The sequence below is a fragment of the Callithrix jacchus genome, chromosome 5, assembly GCF_049354715.1.
Source record: "Callithrix jacchus isolate 240 chromosome 5, calJac240_pri, whole genome shotgun sequence".
Classification (NCBI taxonomy): domain Eukaryota; kingdom Metazoa; phylum Chordata; class Mammalia; order Primates; family Cebidae; genus Callithrix; species Callithrix jacchus.
The window spans coordinates 97,946,025-97,973,471 of NC_133506.1; the positions used below are offsets into that span (position 1 = coordinate 97,946,025).

The 27,447-nt window shown below is 46.4% G+C and overlaps 1 protein-coding gene and 1 long non-coding RNA gene across 6 annotated transcripts in view; one reads left to right on the top strand and one right to left on the bottom strand.

Moving 5' to 3' along the window:
* Positions 1–27,447, bottom strand: part of HNF1B (HNF1 homeobox B) — a 60,891-nt gene that overhangs the window by 17,176 nt on the left and 16,268 nt on the right. For all 5 annotated transcript variants that reach the window (XM_035300788.3, XM_035300786.3, XM_035300790.3 and 2 more), the window contains exons 5-6: positions 7,595–7,755; positions 1,721–1,853 (exon numbers count right to left, since the gene is read on the bottom strand). In XM_035300788.3, coding sequence (XP_035156679.2) covers positions 1,721–1,853; positions 7,595–7,755 — 294 coding nt within the window. The remainder of the gene's footprint in view (positions 1–1,720; positions 1,854–7,594; positions 7,756–27,447) is intronic.
* LOC144582637 (uncharacterized) lies at positions 5,563–8,052 on the top strand. Its single transcript, XR_013535734.1, has 2 exons — positions 5,563–5,736; positions 5,925–8,052. It is a non-coding gene; the product is annotated as an uncharacterized LOC144582637 (long non-coding RNA).

Sequence of the window (27,447 nt, forward strand, 5' to 3'; positions counted from 1 at the left end):
TGTAGAAATAAGGAAGTGGAATATCTTCCCCATGGGGCTTTTAATCAAATCTTCTAAATTGCAGGCAAGCTGGTTTTAGGTATCTTATCTCATTCTCAATCCAAACTCTGATATTAGTATAATTACTATATTCCATATACCAGAGGGCCCAGTCAAAAGGCAGTACATTTAAAATGATCATTTATATTCTGAATCCTCTAAATGCTTCTCCATTCCCATTTTCCTTATGCCAAAATAAATGCACTGTGTGGCAATTTCCAAGAAGCTAAGGATAGAGTGAGAGCCACATATATTCATTCAATAAATTTGTTTGCCTCCATCCTGTTCTGACCTCAAAGGATGCATAAGTCATTCTCTTCGGAAGTGAGAATCCAAGTTCCAACGCTAGTTAGAGCTGATTTAGGGAGAGAAGAGGAAGGAAAGAAAGGGCAGAAACAAAACAAAGAGGTGGCCAACATGGGCCCTAGACACCATGAGCAAGGTCAAGAGGACAATGGGGTGACACAAGGTTGAAAGAAAGCTGACCGATGTGCTACCCTTAGATCTCTCCCAAGACGTCCCAGTAATACGTCCAAGGGTCACAAGGATGGTTTTGAGAAACAATGACTTGGCCTGAGCTGTCATGGTGAAGCTGAAAATATGCTGAATACTCATCGACATGAAAACTCTCAAAGAGACATCCACACCCACAGTTCACTTCAGTTTTCTCATGCCTCGGGATGGCCCATCTATGGGAGGCCACAGGCTTGCTGTCAAATATGAGCCTCCTAGAGTTGGAGGGACCTGATCTATCTCCCTGTCTTCAGGCATGTGCCAAAACAACCTATTTCTCCTTAAAGTTTTCAAAGCTCTCAGATACAAAGACAGCTTCCGGGTCCTCCCTTGGCATATTTTCTCTGCTGGCCAAGGAGGTTTCATACATCACACAAAATTCCCTGTTTAGAAGGAAGCCTGTCATTCTTACTGCATCGTCACCAAACATAAAGAACCTCCTAAAAAACCTACCACCTACTTAGTGATAGAAATGAACTCAAGACAAAGTATACACTATTTTTTTTTTTTTGAGACGGAGTTTTGCTCTTGTTACCCAGACTGGAGTGCAATGGCGTGATCTCGGCTCACTGCAACCTCTGCCTCCTGGGTTCAGGCAATTCTCCTGCCTCAGCCTCCTGAGTAGCTGGGATTACAGGCATGCGCCACCATGCCCAGCTAATTTTTTGTATTTTTAGTAGAGACGGGGTTTCACCATGTTGACCAGGATGGTCTCGATCTCTTGACCTTGTGATCCAGCCACCTTGGCCTCCCAAAGTGCTTGGGATTACAGGCGTGAGCCACCGCGCCTGGCCTAAGTATACACTATTATACATATTCGTGCTTTAGAGATTTACAAGCATGGTCATATTTACTGTCATTTGATCACTTCAACAACCTATTTTATAGATGAGGACAGTGAATCTCCTAAAGGTTCAGTGATTTGACCCAGGATGCACAGCTGCTAAACTGTGACCAGGATCTAAATCCATTTCATAATTCTCTCTTATTTTAGGCTAACCAATCCAAATATCAGATTTAAGGAGACAGATGAGAAACTAAAGAAGTTAAACCAAATCTACAAGTTGTGGGTGAGTTTGAAGACCTATAGTTATTTTTCACCATATTAATTTGCTTCCCATTTTTCTTCTCCCTGACCCCAAGTTTTCTGACCAAGAACAGAACTTACTTTGTGCAATTGCCATGACTCCAGAGAGGGGTGTCATGATGAGGTTTTGAGATTGCTGGGGATTATGGTGGGAGAGGCTGTGGATATTCGTCAAGGTGCTGACCGGGGGCAAACCTCCTCCTGAGACTGAGATCTGAGGGAGAGAAAAAACAAGAGAAACATGGATGGACGTGGACTACAAAGAGCAGTTTCCAACACGATGTGACTTAGCGATTCCTTGGCCTGGCTAGTTCTCAAATTCATTCCTTCATTCACTCCATAACAATTATTGGCTGGGTGCAGTGGTTCATGCCTGTAATCCCAGCACTTTGGGAAGCCAAGGCAGGAGGACTGCCTGAGCTCAGGAGTTTAAGACCACCCTAGGCAACATGGTGAAATCCCATTTCTATGAAAAAAGAAAAAAATACATAATTATTAAGTGTCTCATGTGGGACAGACACTATTCTAGGTGCTGAGGATAGAGCAGTAAGTAAAACAGACAATGCTCCCTGCCCTCGTGGCACATCTATTGTTGACTGTCTGAGTTACTAGGCAGCTTCAGAATTTACTAAGCGTTGGGGGAGAATAGCCATTTTAGAGTATCTCTACTTTTTCCATGTCTCCATTACACATAACAAAAATTTTTTTTTCTTTTTTGGTTAAGAATCCTATATTGTAATCACCATTATATTTTAATGATAGATTAGTATGAGAAAGCTACTGAGTTTTGTGTATTTACTTGGTACATGACCCACTTCATTAAAACCTATTAGTGTCTTTTCCTCATTGATTTTTTTCCAAGTATGCAATTGTAATACAAGATCTAATGCTAACAGGGTCTTTTCCCTGCTCGTACTGATATGTCTACATGTCCTACTGCATTGCTTAGAGCTTATAGTATTAAACAATAATAGCTATAATGGATGTGCTTGTTTTGCTTCTGACGTTATCAGTACTGTTGCCAATGTTTTCCCATTAACTATAATTATAATTTAAGGGTGCTGCCAGTTTTATACACATGTGTACTTTTTCATGATAAATAAGTTTACTACTTATAGTTTCAAAATATTTTTTTTTCTTTTTTTGAGGTGGAATCTAGCTCTGTTGCCCAGACTGGAGTGCAGTGGTGTGGTCTCGGCTCACTGCAACCTCCAACCTCCCAAGTTCAAGTGATTCTCCTGCTTCAGCCTCCTGAGTAGCTGGAACTACACGTGCTCGTCACCATGCCTGGCACATTTTTGTATTTTTAGTAGAGATGAGATTTTACTGTGTTGGCCAGGCTGGTCTTGAACTCCTGACATCAGGTGATGTGCCCACCTCGACCTCCCAAAGTGCTGGGATTACAGGTATGAGCCACTGTATCCAGCCTCAAAGTAATTTTTAAAGTTATTATTAAGAAAGGACTGGCCCATCTCATTCTGAACTAACCCAGGTGTGGCATGCTTGAGAGCCTCAGGAACACTGAGAGGCGCTTTAGGGTTAGGACACACCAGATATCGGAGTAACTCAACTTTACTTCTTCCATCTTCCACCTCCTGGAGCTCTCCAGACTGCAGGTCTCACACCAGCACCCAGGTAAGATGCTATCTCCTACCCTGCCCTTCTGGTCAACCCCATAGCGTCCAAGGTTAATTTGGAAAAGAAAGAAAGCAAAAACCAAACAGGTTTGTTTGTATTTTTAAAATAAGCATCAAGAAATGAGTTAGGGTTCACATGACCAAGAAGGAATTCTGACCACATCAAACAAGAGAGAACCAGCCTGTTTGCCGGACTTGTTTTTCATAACGTCAGAGTCATTAAAAAAAAAAAAATCATAACCTGCCCTCAGACTGAATCTCCTGGGTAATGTAGTTCCTTTGGAGAAAGTCAACCAAGTGATAGTAATTTCTCTGTCATTTCAGCATTTTGTTAATGGTGTAAGAGAAATGTGGAAGCCAATGATAAAAAGAATTTAAATGTGTGTGGCTTTAGAATTTGGAAAGTGCTTTCACTGATGTCCTTAACTGATAATAACACAAATAGGGCAGGCATTATTACTATCAGTCCCTACATTACAGATTAAGAAACTGATCTTCAGAAGAGTTGAGACTATTTCTATGTCACTTGACTTGTAAGTGAAAAAGCCAGAATTCAAATCAAGTTTTGCTGGAGCTTAAATCTTACCCACTTACTAAGTTTGGGCAACCTTGATCAAGTTATTTTCCATTCTAAAATGCAACCATTATTAAAAAAAATTTTTTTTTTGAGACTGGTCTTGCTCTGTCACCAGTGCTGGAGTGCAGTGGCATGATCACAGCTCACTGCAGCCTCAAACTCCTGGAATCAAGCGATCCTCCCACCTCAAACTCTGGAGTAGCTGTGACAGCAGGCATGCACCACCATGCCTGGATAATTTTTTTATTTTTTGTAGAGACAGGGTCTTGCTGTGTTACCCAAGCTGGTCTTGAACTCTTGGGCTCAAGCAATCCTCCTACCTCACCTCCCAAAGTAGTGGAATTACAGGCGTAAGCCACCATGCCTGCTACAACCTCTGTTTGGCTCCTGGACTGAAGGAAGCTAGGACACTGCTAAGGATATCAGTGGTGATCCTTACATGATAATTTGGAAAGCCTGAATTATATTAATGCTGTCATGGTCTCTTCACTATGCTAGGTGCTTTATGTGCTTGTAATCTACAAGGTTGGCATTATTATCCCTATTTCATAGATTAAGGATACTGAAGTTTAGAGAAGCTAAGAAATGTGCTCATGTGGTAGAATTGGGGTTGAAAGCCGGCTATCTGCCACCAAGGCCTGAGTTTTTCACAATTAGGCTATATTGCTTGATGCTGTGAAAGCATCCACTATGTGCTTTTCTTTTTTCTTTCTTTCTTTCTTTTTTTTTTTTTGTTTGAGACAGAGTTTCGCTCTTGTTACCCAGGTTGGAGTGCAATGGCACGATCTTGGCTCACCGCAACCTCCACCTCCTGGGTTCAGGCAATTCTCCTGCCTCAGCCTCCTGAGTAGCTGGGACTACAGGCACGTGCCACCATGCCCAGCTAATTTTTTTTGTAATTTTAGTAGAGGCGGGGTTTCACCATGTTGACCAGGATGGTCTTGATCTCTTGACCTCGTGATCCACCCGCCTCGGCCTCCCAAAGTGCTGGGATTACAGGCGTGAGCCACCGCGCCCAGCCCTCTTTCTTTTTTTTTTTTTTTTAAAGGCTCAGCATGCACATACTGCAACCCTAAACCTGGCCAGTTTTTTGTGAATGCATGACATTTGGGCAAGGGGGTGGGTAGGGGCAGACAGTACAACAGAGAGTTCAAATGGATTGGCTTGATTTCCAAAACCTGTCCTTGGGGAAAGATTTCAAGGCATCTCCTACTGAAAGTCAGCATGCAGAGACTGTCATTCCTAGAAGAGGGCTGATCCAAAGAACAATAGTGCCACAAGCAATCTTCACATCAACCCTATGACATAGGCATCATTGTCCCCCATTTTACAGATGAAGAAACTGAGGTTAAGCAATTTGTCCACCCTACTGCTGGTGGATGACAGAGCCAAGACTTGCACATACTGATTCCCTCGCCTGCATTCTTTTTAGACATACTCCACTCTTGCCCTGGTGGTCCAAGATCCATGATGGACATGTTATTATATTAACAAGAAAACAGACTCTTGAATTTGGGCATTCGATGATAGTGATATAATGTATGCACTAGGGTGTTGGAGACAAGAGAAAAGCAAGTCCCTGCAAACAAGCTTCCAGTTGTTTGCTAGCGTTGAGGTGCGCAGTCTTGGTCAATCATCAATCCAGTAACATACTGCCCAGTGAAAGCACTGTCGAGCAGAACAGGAAGCAAAAAGTGTGTCTGCAGGCTGCATTGAGAGCAGCCCTGGCCTGGGTGAGGCAGCTTGCCTTTTAGGAGGAGGAGTGGCAGAGCTCAGGAAATGCCCAAGGACCTGCAAGCAATAAGAGCTGAGACTTGGAAGGCTTTTCCACACTGAGAAGTCAAGACCTCTTCCGCAAGACCCCCTTCTCCAGGGAAGTCCAGGTAACCTTAACCCTAACTTGTTTGGGACACTCTTGAGAAGTCGTAAAGACTTGTTTGTGCCTCTCACAGGTAACTGACACAAATGGTCCTTTATATGGAGAAGAATCTTTCTTAAGGGTTAGGTGGGAGTAGGAGAAGGGGGCTGCAAAATGCCTCCCCCAGGAGTGCCCTTTCATCTTTGTTTGCAGAGGCTACGTGCGACCGGGGAGACCAGCTCAGGTCCTCTGAAACCAGAATTGGCCGGGTCACTGCTCCCTTCAGAAACCACACTTTGTTTTTCCTCCAGGGACCCAGGGACTTGATCACCTGTGACTCACCATCTCTGTGTTGCCTACACAGCACACACGTCAAGATCTAAAATGGCCTCTGCACCCTGCTACCCTCACCCATTCTGGCCCCTACTCTGGGAATGTGCACGGCTCCACCTTCAGTTTGAAATTCAGGAACCTGTGGCTCCTCCCTCCCCTGAAAAACAGAGCTTTCCATTCTCCACCCTTGCCAGCGTCGTAATGCTCCTGTTCTCCCACAAGCCACTGTCTCCTGCACTTGTGTTGCTAGAGGATCAGAACCTAATTCGAATTAGAACCTAGTTTGTTTTATTTACTTATTTATTATTATTAATTATAATTTTTGAGACAGGGTCTTACTCTGTTGCCTAGGCTGGAGTACAGCGGCATGAACTCGGCTCACTGTAACCTCCGCCTCCCAGGCTCAAGTGTGCTTCCTGCCTCAGCCTCCCAAGTAGCTGGGATTACAGGTGCAAACCACTACTCCTGGCTAATTTTTGTATTTTTTTTAAATAGAGATGGTGTTTTGCAATGTTGTCCAGGCTGGTTTCAAACTTTCTAGCCCTCAAGTGATCCCCCTGCCACAGCCAAGTGATGGAATTATAGGTGTGAGCCACTGCACTGGGCCTAGAATCTAGTTTGAAGTAAAAAATTCAAATTCAAGTTGTCCATTCTTCACCAAGTGTGCCCAACTTGCCTCTGGGTGTCGGGCTGCGGTCATGGATTTAGAAACCTTCATTTAATGAGAATGATATTGACATTAACACAACAACAATACTGCGATTTATTGACTATTTCCTTTGCCAAATGCTGCAGAGTATTTCTCATATGTTATCACACTCATGCCTCCAACAAGTCTGTTTTTACCACACCCACTCTATAGATGAGGAAAAGAGATCATAAGTAGTTGAGTAATCTGTTCGAGGCTGCACAGCTATTAAGTGCTGGAGCTGGGATTTGAACCTGGGCAATTGTAACTTCAAAGTTGGTGTTTCTCCCTCCCTAAGCATTGCCCCACCCCATCTACCATTTGTGCTGTGATCTTCGCTGTCATGGCCTACCATGTCTTTCACCGTTCCAGTTCAAGAAGCTGCTCCCCATCGCCTCCTATCCACTACATGCTGACTTGCTAATGGGTCTCCTTGTTTGTACCAAGGGGATGGTAAGGAGGAAGAGGGAGACTGTGTCAAAGTGAGGTGCTCTCTAGGTTAAAAAATTGACTTTGGAGGCCTTGGGGGAAGGGATGAATGAACATTTTATCAACACAAATGTCATTGGCAGCCCCAAAACAAACAGTGTCCCACCAGGCTTGCTCCTTTATGAGGCATTCAATCAATAAAATGAGAGCAGAACTCTGTCAGATTTATTGGCTGGGTTCAAACCGAACACCTCTTCTACCCGCCAAAGACTGGGTCACCAGCACTACCTCTCCTTTCCAACTCTGGACAGCCCCCATTTTCCCCTGTGAGGCTACAATGGTTCATTGTTTGAGGCAGGCCTTGTGAGAAGTTGTGTTTGTTTTGCCTCTTATCTTATCAGCTCCAGAGCTACAATGGCCCAGGTGTACTCACCATTTTACCATCAGGTGAGAGGAGATTGTGGCCCGGGTCCAGGCTGGCTGGGGAGACTTGCTGTAAAACCGACTGGCTGGTCACCATGGCGCTGTTGCCATGGTGACTGATTGTTGAGGAGGAAGTGACCTCATTGTTTCCCTGCTGGCTGTAGCGCACTCCTGCAAAACAACACAAACCCAATCGGGAACATTAGTGCCACCAGGGTCCTGGAACGATGACTCGGCTCCCCTTGTTTTCAAGGGTGGGTGATAAGAAAATAAAGTTCTTTTCTCCTTCCCTGTCCACCCACAAGAAATATCAGCTGCTTTTCTCCAGGGTAAGCATGGTATGTTCTCTATTTAATTCTAGAATGTAAGCTCCATGAAGGCAGGACATTTTTATCTCTTTTGTTTTGTTCATTGATGTATCCCCAGTGCCTTGGCACTGAATAGCCACTCAGTAAACTTCTGTTGAATGAATGAATTACTGAATGGATTCTGTTTGCCATTGCTTCCACACAGTTCTTTCAGGATTTGGGGTTGAGACTAGCCTTCTCTTCCTGCTGGCTGGAGTATTTCTTTTATTCTTCAAAATGTCTTCTAGAAATGTGTCCCTGGCATCTCTCATGGTGCTGCAAAGTATAAGTAGACCCATGTGATAAAGAAGAGGCCCTTGTCCAGCAACCCTTGAAAGAGCTTAGGTATCAGTCTCTGCGTACCGCCTTTGTGGCCAGGCCCAAGAGGTCAGGGGCGCGGACACAGGCAGAGCAGGACAGGGATGAGGCTGCATCTAGGAGCTAGGCTCTGGAATTCACATTCCTTTTGTGGGGTTCCATTTGGCTGCCTTCCAGGGCACAGGGAAAGGTGCGTCTGCCAGGAGGTGAGGCAGGCAGCACACACAGACAGATGTGGATGTTTATTAAACCACTGGAGTTGGCTCTGCAAGGGAAGGGTAGAACCAAATGTGTTTACAGCCTCACTGTTCTGACCCTTCCTCTTGCTCAGGCACTGACATGGAGGTCTGCTCTCAGGAAAGAAAAGTACTGGACAGAGTACTTTTGGCAACTGAAGGAAGCCAAAAGAGGGCCAAGAACCTGGGTCCATCCAGTTTGCAGGTGCAAATCCTGCTTGATGTGCCCATGAAATAGCTAAGGACAAGGTTGGGGGTACATGGAGCCTCTTGCCCTAAGCTCAGTGCTTAGAAAGACTATGTTTTTGTTTTTTGCTTTGGATTTGACAAAAAGGTTTGGAGGACCCTGTACTGCAGAGACCAAATACTCTAGGCATGGAACAATCTGGAGAAGCAGACCCACTCTTTAGCTGCACGTCTTCTTTTGCCCAGTTTCCCAAGATGAACCATCCCTGTATACTGATTCTGTTGCTGTTCTTTCATCCACCCATCCTCTGCCCGAGCTAGAGCCTCACCTTCCAGAGGAGGCTACAAATTCCCCCAGGGGCCAGGCACACTGCCATAATCCGTGTCATAATCTGCCTCCCATTCATTAAGATGAAGCTTACCAAGATGAGACCAGATGAGCCCTAAGCCAGTTTTCCTCGGATCTTCCTAAGGATATTACCCAAGGCTGACACGACCTAGAGCTTAAGAGAGCTAGGGAAAAAACAAACAAGTGCTCAAGCTGGATTCTGACTTCAAGAGCAATGTGTCTGAGTATGCAGTGGCTTGATGCAGTGTAACTTGTCTTGATGCTTGCTCTATAACCTTTTCTAGTGGCCATTTTCCCCATTCTTTGAATCGAGGAGCTGCTAGTGGGGGAGTGGTGACAGTGGGATGGCACTGGAATTGGTAGCTATTGGTTTAAGGCACTACATTTTTTGGAAAGAACTGGAACCATGAAATTAAAAGGAGGGACAGCGTCCAGTTCCCCAAGTCAACAGCTTCTGCCCAGTCCCCTGTCCTCCTGTGCACCTATTTGCAGCCCCCAGGTCTCCTGTCTGCCATCTTGATGCCATCACATTGGATTAAGTGAGGTCTTCTTTCTTCACTCACATTTGCCACCCAGTTCCCAGCAGGATGCTTCCAACAGTTCAAAGTGTTGTTACATAGAAGAAGAAAGAGATTTGAGCCTTATGAGCTCTGAAGGCAGAGCTAGATCCAGTGGAAAAGAGGGAGGCAGATTTCACATAAATAAAAGGAAGAATTTTCTATCAAGGAGGGGGAAATGGGAAGGCTATGGACTCTGCAGCTAAACCAACTCAGGTTCAAACCCTAATGTTGCTCTTAATAGACCTGTGATCATGGGAAAATTACTTTCCCTCCCTCTCTGTTTCCTCTAGAAAAATAGAGAGAATGCATCTTCAACAGGGCTCTTTTAGGTTTAGAGGTAACATCTACACAGTTTCTTGCAAAATGCCATATAAATAGTAAGTGTGGGTGGGGATACTGTGGGGAGGAAGCTGGAGTAGGAATGGACCCCAAGATATTTGCCCTAAGATTCTAGAATTCTTGATAGCCTAGGACAGATTCTAAACATTGAATTGAATTATCTTTCCATAGAGAACATTTTTCAAAGAATCCTACCCTGGCAGAACCACTGATGCTTTGCCCTGGAAGCAACTTGGGAGGGAGGTCTGGCCACTGCCCTCTTGCTCCTTTCTTTTGGAGGAACTGGACTTCACCCTGTTTTTCTCCTGCTTTCTCTGACTCCCTAACCAGCTATTTACCTCCCCGAGAGGCTCTGCTCCTGAGAGAGAGGTGATAACGCTGGGAGTCAGGTGTGTTTCTACCTCCCAGCCTGTCCCCATCATTGATTCAGTCTCAAGTCAAACAGTCTCTGGATTTACCCTATTTAATTTGGCTGACGGAAAAGGGCCAGCCCTCTGATGATCAAATATGGGTCACTGGGAGGCTTCTCCCCTACCAAAGGCTACGCAATTATTTATTTAAAAATAATTAACCAAGGATTTCCGCAGGAAACAAAAGCCTTCTTTATAAGGGAGCATGTCAGGAGAGACTCAAGAGCCATTTGTTAGAATCCAGGCAGCATATCCCAAGGCTGCTGTGGTTTTCACACTTTGTTTTCTCCCCAGCACAAGTTTATTACATAAGAAACATAACGGTGGAGCTGCTCTGTTAAAAGACAGATGCACCTAGACCTCTGAATGTTCCTTTAAAAGTCTCTGGTGAAGTGACAGAGGACTGGCTGGGAACTGGGGGATCCCTGTTTTAATCTCAGCTCTGCTATCAATTTCTTGGGTGAGTGCCAGCTTCCTCATCTATAAGCCAGAGGACTGCCGATTGTGGGTGGGTGGGGCATTGTCACAGCAGTGTGATGGGAGCCAGGCAGGAGGCTGCTCATCAGCCCCAGATCCACCTGCAACTGTTCCCACGATGCTCCTCTTACCAAGAATGTGGCAATCACTGGCCCCTGAGAGGGTGGCTGTAATCAACCAGCCAACTTATGGGGGGCGGGGTGGGAGTGCATCACAAGGTGTACACCAAAAATAGGTGCTGTTGTTAGAGGCAGGAGAGGCCAGTCCTCATATATTTCAAAAACTCAGAAGAGCACTTGAAGTGAGAACAAAAATAAGTGTAGGCTCTGGAGCCAGGTGACCTGGGTTTAAATCTTGGCTCTACCCTGTAAGACCTGTGTGACCTTGAGGAAGTTACTTAACCTCCCTGAGCTTCAGTTCCTTATGGTTAACAATATCCACCTGTCAGGCCACTGGGAAGACAATGGAATGAGTTAATGGATGTCCAAGTACCCAGATCATCCTGGGCATGTAACAGCTGCTGAAAACATGTCAATTCCTCCTACTTTGGAACTATCTTTGTTTAGAAGACATTTTTAGGAAGGTTCAGGTCGTGCCACTTTATCGGGCACCTGCTGTGTGCCAGGCACTGTGCTAGGGAGCATTAAGAAGTAGAACGACATCTTCCCTTCTTCCTTCACCAACACAAGTTCTTAAAGTGAACATATGACAAGGGCTCTGGTTTAATGTTGATTAACCAAAGATGCCAGGTTAATAGCCACCAGAGGACCTATAGGAAAAATGACAGTGACAGATGATAGCCATTCACCTTCCACTTCCTAGCTCAAGCCACTAATTGGCTCTATCCCCGCTGTTGGCTCTATGAACCACAACAAGTGTGTCCAGCAGCAAAAGCCATCCAAGGTGGAGTCTAGAGACATCCCTGAGGCCCTGGTGAGTAGATCATCTACTTTCTCCTGTTCCTAGGCATCAGCATCATGGGTCTTGGGTTATTTCTGAATTCCTAACAGCATATGGGACAAACACAGATCATTTCGTTTCTATCCAATATGACTGGTCAGAATGTCAAAGGCATGGCCGAGGTGCATGGTTCCAAGAAGCCAGCATTCTTGCCCTGCCTTCCTGTGCCAGCACCATCTCCAGGGTTTTCACACTGCTGCAACCTGGGATTTCTTCCTAAAACAAAATCATACCATGCCTCTGCCCTACTTGGAAACATCTGATAGCTCCTCACTGCTTTCCAGAAGAGCCCTAACACCTGAGCCTGGCAGAACTCGGCCTTTGTGACTCGTCTGTCTTATCTGCATCATCTCTCATCACAACCATGATGCGCTTCTCTTTTTTTTTTTTTGAGACGGAGTTTCACTCTTGTTACCCAGGCTGGAGTGCAATGGCGCGATCTCGGCTCACCACAACCTTTGCCTCCTGGGTTCAGGCAATTCTCCTGCCTCAGCCTCCTGAGTAGCTGGGATTACAGGCACGTGCCACCATGCCCAGCTAATTTTTTGTATTTTTAGTAGAGATGGGGTTTCACCATGTTGACCAGGATGGTCTTGATCTCTTGAGCTCGTGATCCACCTGCCTTGGCCTCCCAAAGTGCTGGGATTACAGGTGTGAGCCACCGCACCCAGCCGATGCACTTCTCAAATGGCCTGGCCATCTCCTGCTTCTGCACCTTTGCTGCTCCCTCTGCCTGGAAAGCTCTTCCCTTTTTCTCATGTCACATGGCCTTCCTGGAGCTGGCTGCTCCATCCTTTGTATTTTACATGCACTAGGCAGAGATTTAGAGCAGGAGTCGGCCACCCTGCACTCTGACAATATGTTTACTTTTCTTTCCCTCTTAAAGAAGAGATGAGTTTTTACTTGTTGCATCCTCACAGCCTAGCAGACTGCCCAAATACTATGAATATTTATTGATTGAAGCAATGAAACCCCAGAGACTTTGCGCACCCATGCCCCAGATGAGCATCACTTCTAGCAGAAGGAGAAAATACAGTCAGTTCTGTGTTTATTGTATTGAAAGTGTAAATCTGTTCCAACTCTATTGACATAATAGGGGATAATTTGAGTGTAATGTGAATTTCACATTTGCAAAACACTTAGTGAATGCAGAAACCTGCATCCAGCTGAACGGAACCACATAGGAGAATACTAAAAACACTCCTGTGTGTACAAATATACACCGCAAACATCTGTCAGCCACCTCACGCCACTGCGGGCACTGGTGAGGCACATCCATACGATGTTCCTCCCATTTCAGATAACCCTTTCTCCACCATTTTATAGTAACTCACAATCCGCAGCTCTTCTAATGCCCACTTCCCTAAGAAAACTTGCCATACTTATTGTTGTACAGCATTGATATATTTCTTAACTATTTAACGGATATAAAACTCTGGTAATCTTTTTATTGGATTCTTATCTTTTAAAAGTGTGTTGGCTGGGCATGGTGGCTCATGCCTGTAATCCTAGCACTTTGGGAGGCCAGGGCAGGTGGATCACTTGAGGCCAGGAGTTTGAGACCAGCCTGGCCAACATGATGAAACCCTGTCTCTACGAAAAATACAAAAATTAGCTGGACATACTGCTGCGTGCCTGTAATTCCAGCTACTTGGGAAGCTGAGGCAGGAGAATTGCTTGAACCTTGGAAGCGGAGGTTGCAGTGAGCCAAGATCACGCCGCTTCACTCCAGCTTGGGCAAGCAGAGTAAGACTCCATCTCAAAACAAAAAAAAATGTGTCGCTGAGGAAGTTTTCAAGTGTTGTGCTTTTTAAAAATTTTATTTTAGAGATGGAGTCTCATTCTGTCACTCAGTCTGGAGTGCAGTGGCGTAATCTCAGCTCACTGCAGCCTCCACCCCCGGGCTCAAGTGATTCTCCTGCCTCAGCTGGGACTACAGTCTCCCACCTCCATGCCTGGCTAAGTTTTTATATTTTTGGTAGAGATCAGGGTTTTACCATATTGGCCAGGCTGGTCTCATACTTCTGACCTGAAGTGATCTGCCTGCCTCAGCCTCCCTAAGTGCTGCGATTGCAGGTGTAAGCCACTGTATCTGGCCTCAAGTGTTGTGCTCTTAATTCTGTTTTTCCCACAAGCCCTGTGGTTCTTATCACATGGGGTTCTTATCATTAGCAAAGTGTGCTGATTTTTAGGCTGCATATGTCAGGTTATATAGAACCAACTGTGCCTGTGTGTTCAAAGACAAACAGGACTGGCTTACAGGAGGACTCCAGAGAGGAGCTGTCAGGGTGTCATTCCAGAGAGACTTTGCAGAAACCTGTGCTTCAGGGGCTTAGAGCTACAGCTTGTAGAGCCCCTGGTGATTTAATTCCACTCTAAGAGCTTCAAAAAACAGCTGAGACCCCAATTCCACAATTCCAGAGATCAACAGGGCACCAGCTTCTAGATTCTTTAACTATCAATCTCTCTCTCTCTCTGCCTTAACTCTGATGATTCTGGATCAGTTAACTTTTGGGCTCTGGCATTTTTGTCTGTGAAATGGGCATACAGATATTCCTTCTTCACAAGCCAGAATCATGAATGAATAAAAGAATGGCAGAGATGCATCAGTTCTGTTTTGTAAACAGAAGAGCAATGTCAACCAGGAAAACATGATCAGAATTGCTCTTTTAGTAAGAAGAAAGGTGGAAAGCGGGGATTCCTGGGCAATGTGGGGCTCAGTTTGCCCATGATGTGGCCTTTGGCACTGAAGCCTGGGAGTTCCTTTCACTGGGCTCTGCGAGCTGCACCCAGAATCTGGTGGGATGCCTTTCACCCTTGACATTTCAGAGCCAACCTCCCATCCATGATAATGCAGGAATGTTCCTCTGGCTGGTGGACCTCTGCCAGCAGAGTGAGCGTCCCAGCTACCAACAGAGTAAACATTACTCAACTCGCTGGGGCTCTGTCACACACATTCTTCCCCTGTGTTTCTAACCTCATGCAGAGCGCAGCCCAACCCTGTTGGGTCTAGAAACTGGGAATTTAAACTCAGGCAGGAGAGAGCATGTGAAGGAGAGAGCTCGTCCAAAAGGAAAGAACTATGTCCATAAATTATGAGTAGATAGAGCCGTCTTTTCTATGAAGGCAAATCATTATGTTGGAGAGAGGATAGGGAGGGTTGGGGCCAGGTTTGATGGACCAGTACTGAGTCCTGGTAACTGCCTTTTCCCTGAACACATTACTTTTTTTAAGGACAGAGTCAGAAAGACAAATGATTCAGTCTCGTGAACTTCTGAGATGCTCATTTGGAAGAAAAGAATGCGAACAATTCCCTGGCTTGAAACTGAGAACTCCAGAAATGAAAGCTTTCAAATGAGTTAGCATTGCTGCCTCAGTTTCCTTTTTGTGGCACAGGACTTTTGCTAGTTCTTATTAATATTTCCTCCTCTGTGAGGATAAAGATCAATTTTTCCAAAGAGTTTAGAAGATTAAAAATCTGCAAGTCTGGAAGAAGAAGCTGATGCAAGATGAAAGCAATTTAAATGCTGGGCCGGTTTCAATTCTGGATCCCTTTCTACCTAACATGGCTTAGTTAGGAGCTCAATTCACAAGAGGAGAAATACAGACAGGGCTGCGGGGACAGTAAACATTCTTGACTCAAGGAGTAAAAGTTGAGTGATACTCAAGGGAAGCCCACAAACTGGTTTTCTTATTTAAAAAAAAAATCAAAGCAAATATAACCAAGAAAAGAAAAAGAAAACAATCTTTCATCAAAAGCACCTTGGCTGAGAACAGAAGCTGATGTGCGTGGTGCACCTGAAAAACTGCACGCGTGGGGAGGTAGAAGAGCAACAGAAATTCCGCGTGTCCTCCGCCACAAGATCTACCTGTGCCACCACACCTCATCCTTACTAGAGTGGCAGTTTCTGCAGGCAAACATCAGGTGGTTTGCAACGAATACTTCAGCCTGAAGACTGCTCCTTTAGGTGAAAGGAACCAGCCTGGCACTTGAGAACTTGGGCAGTACTCACATCTGAGAGTATGTTACTCCCGTCTGCTTCTCAATGTGTCACAGGCACCCACGTGACAGAGTGGAAAACTGATGTTTAGAGAGGACAAGGTTTTTGCATTACCTCTTTCTAGGGGGTCTCCCAGCAAGTCAGTGGTATTCCAAAGCTGACCCTTCTCCCTCTTCCCCATAAACCCCAAATGGGCTCCAGATATGTTAAGCCTCCCCATCATGACCCATTAATAGCCCGAAATGATTTTGCAGGTTTGTCTTCTCGTTCCTTGGCTGCATCCCTCACCGGAATGTCAGCCCCATGAGGGCAAGACCTTGTGTGTAGTCTCCATTTTCTTCTTGACATAGAGTCATGCTAAACATTCAATAAACATTTGTTGAAGGAGTAAATGATGAATGAATAATCTGTGCTTCTACTCTGACTGATGACTCCACATGCCTTTCACCTTTAGGCTCCTGAATTGAGTAGTGGTAAAGTGACTGATGTATATCCATGTATCCTCTAAATCTCCCAGTTTTTCTTTTCTTTTTTGAGACAAGCTTCTAGCTCTGTTGCCCAGGCTGGAGTACGGTGCACAATCCAGCTCACTGCAGCCTTGACCTCCTGGACTCAAGGAATCCTCCCACCTCAGCCTTCCAAATATTTGGGACTACAGGTGCATGTCACCATGCCTGGCTAATTTCTTCTTCTTGTTATTGTTATTGTTTTGTAAAGATGGGGTCTATGTTGCCCAAGCTGGTCTCAAACTCCTGGGCTCAAGTAGCTCTTTTACTTTGGCCTTCCTCTACCAGTTTTTCTATGGGCAAGAGAGGCAAGCATTCTTTTTAAGGAGGAAGAGAGAGGGAGAGAGAGATTCAAATATAATCAAAATTGAAGAAATAGTATTGATAGACTTGGGCAGTTTCACATTTGAAGAACCGAGTTTGGGGGCCACTGGGTTGATTTGGGAATAATGACAAAAGTCAATTAATGGAAATTTACTGTGGCAACATGAATAACTTAAACGCCCTTCTTTCCGAAGAAACTAGGGTAAAACTAAGAAGGGTTAATGGTGGTCATCATTAGCCCCAAAGGCTTGGGGACAGACACTGCCCTTCTGCAGTCTGACTCCTGATGTTTTCTGAGCGGCTGCCTTTGCAGGCAGAGATAATATGGCTACAACAAAGGCCTCTAGGCCTGGCCAACAAGGAGAATGGTGATGCTCCCAGTGGGTCTGGGCAAAAGGAGAAAGGCTATAAAGCCATGTGCAGACTGAGCCACTGGGTGTCCACACAAAAGTAAGGTCCTATAAATAGACATCTGTATTGTGACTGAAGGGCTAATAAAATTGCCTTAGAAAACAGAGGTTTTCCACCACGGCCTATTCACAAGCAAGACCCTACTGGGAGATGATACCCAGGGAGAAGATCCTTTGAGGCCCGGCAAGTGTCAGAGCTGCCTTGTGATAGGGATTTGCCTGGCCAGATCCCAGCCTCTTCATCACTGTCACAGAGGGCATCTCCATCAGTATCATTATCATCATCATCATCACCATCATCATGACAGATAGCCGCTGATCACGGGCAGGCCTAGGGAGGCTCGTCCCAGGGAATACCAGGTATTGGGCACTGAGACAGGAGCACCAGCCAACTGCTTAGGGAGCACTACCAGAGACCTGGTAGCTGCCCAGAGTGGGGCAGTTCTGTTTCTGTCTCTTCAGATCATTGATTTGCGGTAGTCCAGCCCCTTTTCCAGACCTCACTTTGCTCAATGGAAACAAAGGAAGAGGAGTTCTTGCTCTTTTCTTGCCCTTGGGATACTGGTTAGAGATGATAAAAGTAGTAGAACATTAAACTAACTAGCAGAACTAAATTACATGAGTAGACTAGTTTACTAGCAGAACATTAGGGAGAAAGTCATGATATGTTCTTTGAAAACTTTCTAGTAGCATTAAATGTTGACATTAATTTGTGAACTGTATTCTTAAGCAGTGTTAAAGGGGTGCAGCTGGGTGACATTGTTTCTAGAGAAGAGAAAATATGCATATATATATATATATATATATATAAAATTATGTAGCACATACATACTATATAAAACAAAACTAATCCCATGCCCAGTTTAATTCTTTTTTTTTTTAACTCCCCTTCCCCCATCCCAGTTTAATTCTTAAACTGAATACCAAATTTATAAAACGGAGGATTTCTGCATATGCTTCGACGGGAAGCTCTCAAATAGATATCTTTATTTCACAAATACATTCAGTGTCTACCATGTTCCAGGCACAGGGCTATGGGCTGGAGACACAACGGTGAAGAAATCCAACTCAGGTTTAGATGTTGGTACAGCCCACAATTCTACCACTCTGAATACCTGCATAGAGAGCAAGGTGTTCAGAGGCTTCAGAGACCTCTTCTTCATGGTAAGATTAAAGTTTACAAGTAGGGATGCAAACCCTCCAGTTCCCCTGGCTGTAGGGCTGTAGACAATGAGGAAGAAAGCCTGCTCATTTCTGTCTCCATCATAAAACACCTTGAGATAAATGAAGCACTTTTGTATCCATCACGCAAATTGATGTTACACAAATAGGAGATGCTGTTTAAGGGTTTTCCACCCTTGCTAAACAAGAACTCACTTATGCTTCATGGCCAACGGAGTCCACTGGGTGCCGACCAGGAAGAGGCACCCACAGTGGACCCGGCCAGAAGGCATGGGCATGCCAGCTGCCATTCAAAGGCCCCGAAAGTGTTAACCTCCAGCAGTTATAGGTGTCTAGTTTATACCCATTATAAATCTGTTTATTGTGACTGGCTCCACCCAATCTGCTGGTGTTGTAAAGCTCTAATGATCCCTAATAAAGGTGGAAGGCTTCTAACAGCACACAGTTCCTGAAGTGGGGAAGGAGCGAGGGAGTAAGGGAGAGAAGGAGAGAGAGAAAGACAGATGATGAATTTCACAATAAAATATCACAATGGCAAGCCTTCCTCTGCACTTCAAGCTGCAGAGTTCTGGGCCCCAAGACTGGATACAACACACGGTCTCCAAACAATAGCCTGACAGAGTGAAAAGGCCCTCATCCCACACCCTCATTTGCCAGAATCCCCAGGAAGTGAAATGATTCACCCAAGGTCACCCTTGCTCATTGGTGGCTCTGAACTCCTGAATCCTAGATCAAGGCCCTTCACGCCAGCTGCCTCTCCTTTCCCAGTTTAGCAGGGGGCCATGAGAATTACCTTCAACCCCTTCAGAACTCTCCTGCTCCATCTGGCCTAGTGATGTCACCCCTGACTATGCATCCAAATCTCTCTCTCTCTCTTTTTTTTTTAAGATGGAGTCTCTTTCTATCACCAGGCTGGAGTGCAGTGGCGTGATCTCGGCTCACTGCAACCTCTGCCTCCTGGGTTCAAGCAATTATTGTGCCTCAGCCTCCCAAGCAGCTGGGATTATAGGCATGTCCCACCATACCCAGCTAATTTTTCTATTTTTGTAGAAACAGGGTTTCACCATGTTGGCTAGGATGAGCTCGATTCCCTGACCTCGTGATCTGCCTGCCTTGGCCTCCCAAAGTGCTGCGATTATAGGTATGAGCCACTGTGCCCGGCCTCTCTATTTTTTCAAGACAGGGTCTCACTCTGTTACCCGGGCTGTAGTACAGTGGCACCCATGGGCACAAAGTGCTGAATTTATCTAAAGGTGTTTTATGGATGGAGACAGAAATAAGCAGCCTGCTCTCATTGTTGTCTACAACCCAACTGCCATAGCTCACTTTGGCCTCAAACTCCTGGGCTCAAGTGATCCTCCTACCTCAGCCTCCCAAGTAGCTGGGACTATAGGCAAATCTCTTAGGGCTTTTGTCAAAAGTGCTGATGCCTGTGAACATTTCATTTCTCAATCGTGATTCTAAAGGTGTGTGTGGGTGGAGGGAGCCATATGTATTTCTCATGAGCTCCCTGGATGACTTTTATGTGGTCTGGAGAGAGATTTGAGAACCACAGATCTTGCCAATACTTAGTTCATTATTTCTGATGTTTCAAATGACAAGCAGGTTCATGGAAAAGAAAATCCTTCCAGGGTGAAACAGCAAGGCAACACCCTTGTCAAGAACTCAGAGAGAACCTAAGCTCTTTCATTCTCTCAACACCCTGAAGGTTCTGAGTCCATTCGATAATACTGTAATGGCAGCTAAACTTCCTTGCCAGGCACTGTGCTTGGCACTGGGTGTGTCTGATCATATTTAAGCCTCACAACAGCCCTAAGGAGATAGGTATTGGGGCAAAGACACTAATAACTTGAGGCCACACTGCCAGATAGTGACAGAACCACAACCCAAGCCAAGCCTGATTTGGGTGCTATACTTGGCTACCCAGACACACCCACCTGAATCCAGTCCTGAGAAAGGACTGCCCATAACCAGCCCACCTTGGCTCAGGTAGACTTCCCTTGGGAAAGTTGATACGCCAAAGACCATCTACATGGTGTTTCTTCAACTTGGGAAGAACATACAAAATACAAGTCCTGAGGAGACTGGCTCTTGACTTCCCAAAAGCACTGGAGACATTGAGTCCCCACTTGCCAGCTGATTCCTCAGTGGCTGAATTCACACAAGTGTGCTATTGCAGAGGCTGCTGAAGTCAGAGCATAGGGTAATAGGAAGGTACCTAAAGCAGACGGATGCTCACAGGTTGAGGGGAGTGGTTTCCAGAAAATCAGCCCTTAGGAGCTTCTGAGGTTTCCCTTTGCTCACTGTGGGGTTGTGTGCATCCTCTCCTTCTTCATGCCCCTTCGCCTGAAGTTTGGGGGAACTTCCCTTCTAAAAACAAAGGGCATTAAGCTTCCCAGATGCAGCCTCCACTGGGAACATCCCACACCCCCTCTACCTGGCAGATTCCCAGGGCTAGTTACTAACAAGCAATACACACGAGAGGGGTACTCACAACTCCTTTAATTAAAAAAAGAAAAATGCCCTATTAGGTACAGGAAATTCATGGTCATCTTGAATTCATGAACATCACGAACCTAACCTCCTGCTACATAGTCATGACCTTCCCCTTAGCCCCCACCAATCCATGGTCTTCCCAGCTTCCCCTCACTGTTTCCTGAATTTGTACCAATGCTTTATGGTACTCAATATGCCTTATGGTTGTCACAGAGAAGTCCTAGGAGGAGCCGGAGACTGCGTCATACCCAATGAGCTACAAGAAGCCAGCCTGAGTTTGGTGCAAACATCAAGATGAATATCTAGTTAGAGATATTCAAATCCTCTAAAAATCAAGATTGAGGCTGGGCATGGTGGCTCACGCCCATAATCTGAGCACTTTGGGAGGCTTAGTGGGGTGGATCACCAGGTCAGGAGTTTGAGACCGGACTAATATGGCAAAACCCCTGTCTTTGCTAAAAAAACAAAAATTAGCTGGGCGTGGTGGTGCATGCCTGTAATCCCAGCTACTCAGGAGGCTGAGGCAGGAGAATTGCTTGAAGCCGGGAGGCGAAGTTTGCAGTAAGCCGAGATCACACCACTGCACTCCAGCCTGGGTGACATAGTGAGACTCTGCCTCAATAATAAAATAAAATAAAATAAAGATTAAATGAAACCTCTAAGAAAGACAGGGAAAGGGGGGGGGCGAAACTAAAAAACCAAAAAATGAAGAAACCACCCACAAGCCTCTGCAAGGAATAATAACAGCTACTATTTATGAGAGCTTGTTACGTAGAGAGTGTTTCACGTATATATTATCTCATTTAATTCTTCTAGCGTCTGCATGAGTGGGTGTTTCCACCCCTCGAGGGGCAAGCACAGAGATTCCAGAGACTTGCCCAGGTTCACACAGCAGTAAGTGGCCAAGTTAAGGTTGGAATTCAGGTCTGCCTCCATAGCCTGCAATTTTGTCGCTGTACCCACTGGATTTAAAAGAGCATTTCCCCGTATTAGATGTCAAGGCTGGCAATGGTGAGGCAAATGACACCAGTTAGGAGGCAAAGGGGAGTTAGTGGCTAATTCACTCCCACTACTCGAAGTGTGTCCCAGAGCATCCTCTTCAACAGCACCTGGGAACTTGTTGAAAATGCAGAAACTCAGGCCTCACCCCAGGCCTACAGAATGAGAATCTGTGTCTTAACCGCCCCGCCCTTCTCCAGGGAGTTAACATACACTTTAACATTTGAGAAGCTAAATTTGAGAACCTTAGAGTTGGTTCTCAAATGTAACTGTACATTGGTATCACTTGGAAAGTTTTCACTACTGATGTGTAGTCCCACTCACAGCCATTCTGACAGGTCCAGGGTGCAGCTTGGGCACTGGGAGTTTTAGACACTCCCTCAGGTGATTCTAAAGTGTGGCCACGTTTGAGAACTATTGTCCTATAGTGGGGTCAGCAAACTGGTCTCTTGGCCAAAGCAGCCTGTGTGACCCACAAGCTAAGAATTGGTTTTAAATTTTTAAATATTTGAAAAAAAATCAAAGACAATAGGATGATATGTGAAAATTATATGAAATTTAAATTGCAGTCCCCATACAATAAAGTTTTATTGGAAGACAGTGATGTTCATTTGCTTCCATGTCTATGGGCTACGGCTGTTCACAGCCCACAGACTGCAAAGGCACAGTTGAGTAATTGCAACTGAATAGTTTAAAATACTTAATATTTACTATCTGGATCCTTACAGAAAAAGGTTGTAAATCCCTGTTCTAGAGTATTTGTGAATAGCTAGGATAATAACCTTGGTTGACTGATTGATTTGACTTTGTGGGCTGCATTCCTTTTATATATATAATTTCTATATGTGTATGTGTCTGTATATGTATAATACATATATACGTATGTATTTTTCTCTCTCTCCTCTTCATTTGTGTTTGTACTTCCCACTAAAAAGTGGGTAGAGGCATAAGGCCAGATCCTATTTCTTTCCATTAAAGCAGGGAGCTTCAAAGGCCTTTGCACAGATCTCTGCCTCTCTCTGCACCTGTGGTGCTTAATTCTAAGTTCCTGTCACTTCCCATCAAACCTTCAACAAACAGTTTCCAAGAGCACTTCTCCCATAAGCTGCAGGCCAGGGCTGTGTGCTTGCAGGCAGCTTCCTTCCTCCTCAGAACTGACTGGAGGCGGCAAGGAGTCCTTGAATCCTCTAAGGATCCTTCAGGGGGATTAGGCATGACCAGCAGGGCTGCCTTTAGGTGATAGGACTCCAGTATCTCTTGGCCCCTTTGTGCAGAGGCTTGGAGCCCCACCAGCCCAGCCGCCCAGTTTCTTTGTATGCAGACCAGGGTTGGTTCCTATCAGGGGAAGGCTGACAGCAGAATACCCTGAAGTCTAGGCCTCTTAATCTCATTAATATCCTGATTGTCTTCCCCAATCTAGTGGCAGCCGATGGGGTGGTACCCACAAGATAAAATGACCTTCAAATTCAAGAGATAAAATGGCACTCAGATAAAGTCCCTAAGACCGGGAGAATACTGGAACCACCCACGTCCATGCTAAACCTTAAGTCAGTATGAAAGTGTTTCCTACAATAGCAGACATATCAAGGCAGGATTTGTCTCTTTTCTGAAGTAATCTGCAACTTAGGGACAATGGGCCTTATTCACTGAGAGGAACTTTGCCACTGAGATGAATATTTTTACAACAGCCCTCATAAACCCCTCCCGGTGTCTGCTGCCCAGGGAGGAGGCGGAGCTCCCAGAGGTGAGCTGAGGTACTTGCAGTGTCTCAGAAGCCCCATTAAGTTGTTAAGGCATTTAGTAGCCCAGACAGTGCTGACTGCAAGGGCAGTTCAAATCCCCACACAGATGGGGATGGGGTCGTGAAAGAGGGGTCTTTGATTTCTTGCCTGGGTAGGGCACAGAATCCACCTTGGTCAGGGGCAATGGTTGGGGAGGAAGCAGTAAACTAGCCAGAATGGGAGACTCCCACCCTTACCCCACCTCTTTGGCCATGATCTCCCAAAGCCTCGGTGTCATTCAGAGGGGAACTGTAGGAATGTGGGAAAAGGAACTGGGTGGGGGGTGCTGTATGTCTCTCTCTCTCTCTCTCTCTGTCTGTATGTGTGTTGGGTTTTGTGCCTGAAAAGTTCTTACATCTGCATAAAGCAAAAAGAGACAAACAGTGTGCAACAGCTCAAAACCTGTCCCCAGCACTTACTAAGAATATGAACTTAGGGACATTCCTTCCATTCTAAATAGTTCACTTTCCTTGATTGTAAAATAAAGATGACTACCGATGGCTCCAACCCTGCAGGGTTGTTATGCAGGTTACATAACATGATGCATGGAAGAGCTCAGCCCAGGGCCTGGGACCCAGGAAGTTCTCCATTGACACTGGCCATTAGAATTACTCTGGTTGAGTCACTACCTTGCCACTGGACACTTTGGAGATTTCCTTGGGTCCTGCAGAATTCAGTGCCAGGGAAAACAACAGCACTCACACAGGTACCCTGGCCCAGAGTTTGGCTTGTCTGAGACCCAGGGTTAGATTCCTGCTGGTAACCTGGGAGAGGTGCGAAGGGGGATGAGGGAGAGGCAGGAGGCAGGATTCTGTTTTTCAAGCTCTGCGCCACGTCAGGGAAGTCAAGTCCACTGGGCTTGGAGAGGGAGGAACAGAGTTCAGCAAGTGGGAGGAGCAGCAGCCACAGAAATACGTCTCTTCTTCAGTAAAGGGACCCCTGAAAGTCCTCCTGGAGAGGCCTCTTCTCTTCTTTGTGTCTCACTTTCTTTGCAGGAGAATAAGTCCCCCACTTCCCTCTCAAAAGGTGACACAAGAGTGAGTACATCAGCCAGGCGCGGTGGCTCATGCCTGTAATCCCAGCACTTTGGGAGGCTGAGGAGGGCAGATCATGAGGTCAGGAGTTCAAGACCAGCCTGGCCAATATGGTGAAACCCCATCTCTACTAAAAATACAAAAATTAGCTGGGCATAGTGGCACGTGCCTGTAATCCCAGCTACTCAGGAGGCTGAGGCAGGAGAATTGCCTGAACCCAGGAGGCGGAGGTTGCGGTGAGCCGAGATCGCGCCATTGCACTCCAGCCTGGGTAACAAGAGTGAAACTCCATCTCAAAAAAACAAAAACAAAAACAAAAATTAGCTGGGTATGGTTGTGTGCACCTGCAGTCCTAGCTACTCCAGAGGCTGAGGCAGGAGAATCGCTTGAACCTGGGAGGCGGAGGCTGCGGTGAGCCAAGATCGCACCACCGCACTCCAGCCTAGGCAACAGAGTGAGACTCCATTTAAAAAAAAAAAAAAAGTGAGGACATCACGGGTGGGAGAGCGGAGGCTAATGAATACCTTTTACCCTTCCTCTCCTCCTCAAGGCGGTGGCCAGGTGAGCTTGCTGCCGACTAGAGCAAAGGGCACAGGGAGCAAGGCCGCCACAGATCACACCGCAGATACCACAGCTCGGGCCAAGGCTAGCCGAGCTTCCATCCCGCACCAACTTCCTCCCCCTCCTCCTCCTCCCCCTCCTCCTCCTCCTCCTCCTCCTCCTCCTCCTCCTCCTCCTCCTCCTCCTCCTTCTCCTCCTCCTCCTCCTCCTTCTCCTCCTCCTCCTCCTCGAGCCAATCAATACAAGCACCAGGCTCCAACCAGTCCTTCTCCTTGCTGCCACCCTGCCCTCTGACCTTTTGGGGCCTTTCTCTTGACTCATCTCCAGAAGGGAGGTAGAGGCCATCACTCCGGGCCTGCTCAATGGCCTCAGAATGGGCTGTCATGGGGCCTATAACCAGGGACAGCTCCTGCTGGCCGAGAGCTGGAATAGGGGGTGGGGGCAGATAAAGGCCTTCGAGGCCGAAGATAAATGGCTGCCTGCAGCCTGCTACAGTAACTTCAGGCCCCCAAGAAGAGCAAACAAAGGGTGCCCCTGTGACACTCCCTGGAAAGATGAAGGCCCAGCAGCGGCAGCCAGGCTGGTTCAAAGCCCCAGCTTAATTGTCAATTAAGCATGCATAAGGGAGACAAAGCCATGACAACCCTGGGCCGCATGCTGGTGTGTGATTGTAAAGCCGGGAGGGCAACACTGCAAACAGCTGATTCTGCTGACGATGTGTTTGCAGGGCATCTTGTAACCAATCAGCCGCTGACAGAGGCAGAGTGCTCCTCCTGCCACCCCCATTGTGCCGGACATTCCAGGACCAGGGTCACACCGTGGTCATCGTGGGCAAGTGGGCCACAGCGTGGGAAGCATGGCCGGGAGGGAAGGTGCTGTTAAAGAAAGGGTGCTCTTCCTCTCCACGAAGAGGGTCCCTGGGAAGCTTTGTCTCCAAGGTGCTGCTAGCCCTCCTGGCTCAGGTGCCCATGTTTGGAGAGGGGAGAGTGTGGAGAGTGAGTGTGGGGATTGGGGCCTTGTTCCCCCCAGCTCAGTCTTTGGGGTTGCTAGTGCTGACTGTGGATGTTGGGCTCTCCTCAGCAACATGGAGCTTCTTTCTTTACTTAGACGGAGTCTTGCTCTGTTGCCCAGGTTGGAGCGGAGTGGCGCGCTCTTGGCTCACTGCAACCCTGCCTTCTTGGTCCAGGCAATTCTCCTGTCTCAGCCTCCCAAGTAGCTGGGATTACAGGCAAGTCTGCCACCATGCCCAGCTAATTTTTGTGTTTTTAGTAGAGATGGGGTTTCACCATGTTGGTCAGACTGGTCTCAAACTCCTGACATCAAGTGATCTGCCCACCTTGGCCTCCCAAAGTTCTGGGATTTCAGGTGTGAGCCACTGTACCCAGCCCATAGAGCTTTTATTATATTCTGCATGCAGTTACATTTCTGGCTTGGCTAGTGACCATACCCTGATTGTGGTCACTGAGGTGGGAAAGGCCATGCGGCTCCAGACAGATGCCACCTGAGTGCTGGGCTACAGTCTGCTGTCTACCTGCATGCATTACTCAGGAGCCCTGTCAGGGGGGCACATGCCATCCTGGCAGCCTGAGATGGGGACACACATCTTCAACCCCAGCATCCTGCATCCCAGGCACCTTTGTTTCCAGTCCCAGGGCCAGGACACATCTCACTACCTCTTAGGGGAATGCCCTGGTGTGTGAGATTAAAAAGAAAATGGGGCCAGGAGTGGTGGCTTATGCCTGTAAACCCAGCACTTTGGGAGGCCGAGATGGGCAGACCATGAGGTCAGGAGATTGAGACCATCCTAACATGGTGAAAACCCGTCTCTACTAAAATTACAAAAAATTAGCCAGGGGTGGTGGCACATGCCTGTAGTCCCAGCTACTTGGGAGGCTGAGGCAGGAGAATTGCTTAAACCCGAGAGGTGGAGGTTGCAGTAAGCCCAGATTGCGCCACTGCACTTAAGCCTGAATGACAGTGAGACTCTGCCTCGGAAAAAAAAAAAAAAAAAAAAAAATGGATTTCTGCTGCCAGCCAGTCTTCCCACTGCCCTTGTTGAGAGTCATAATGAGGGTAGTATGGGCTGTTGGAAAAGGTGTCTTCATGCATTCACTCCTTTCATCCTCACAGGCACCCTGTGTGGAAGGTCCTATTTCTCCCCGTTGTAGGCAGGAAACTCAGATTCAGAGAATTATGTGAATTAGCTACAGTTATAACCTCACTGGTTAGAACCCAGATTCATAACTACACCCAGAGAAGCCAGTCCTTGGGCTTGGAATAAGACTATGCTGCGGAGGAACCCAGAGTGAAAATTAAGGCAGAGGGGCTGGGCAGTCTCACAACTGTAATCCCGGCACTTTGGGAGGCCAAGGCAGGAGGATTGCTTG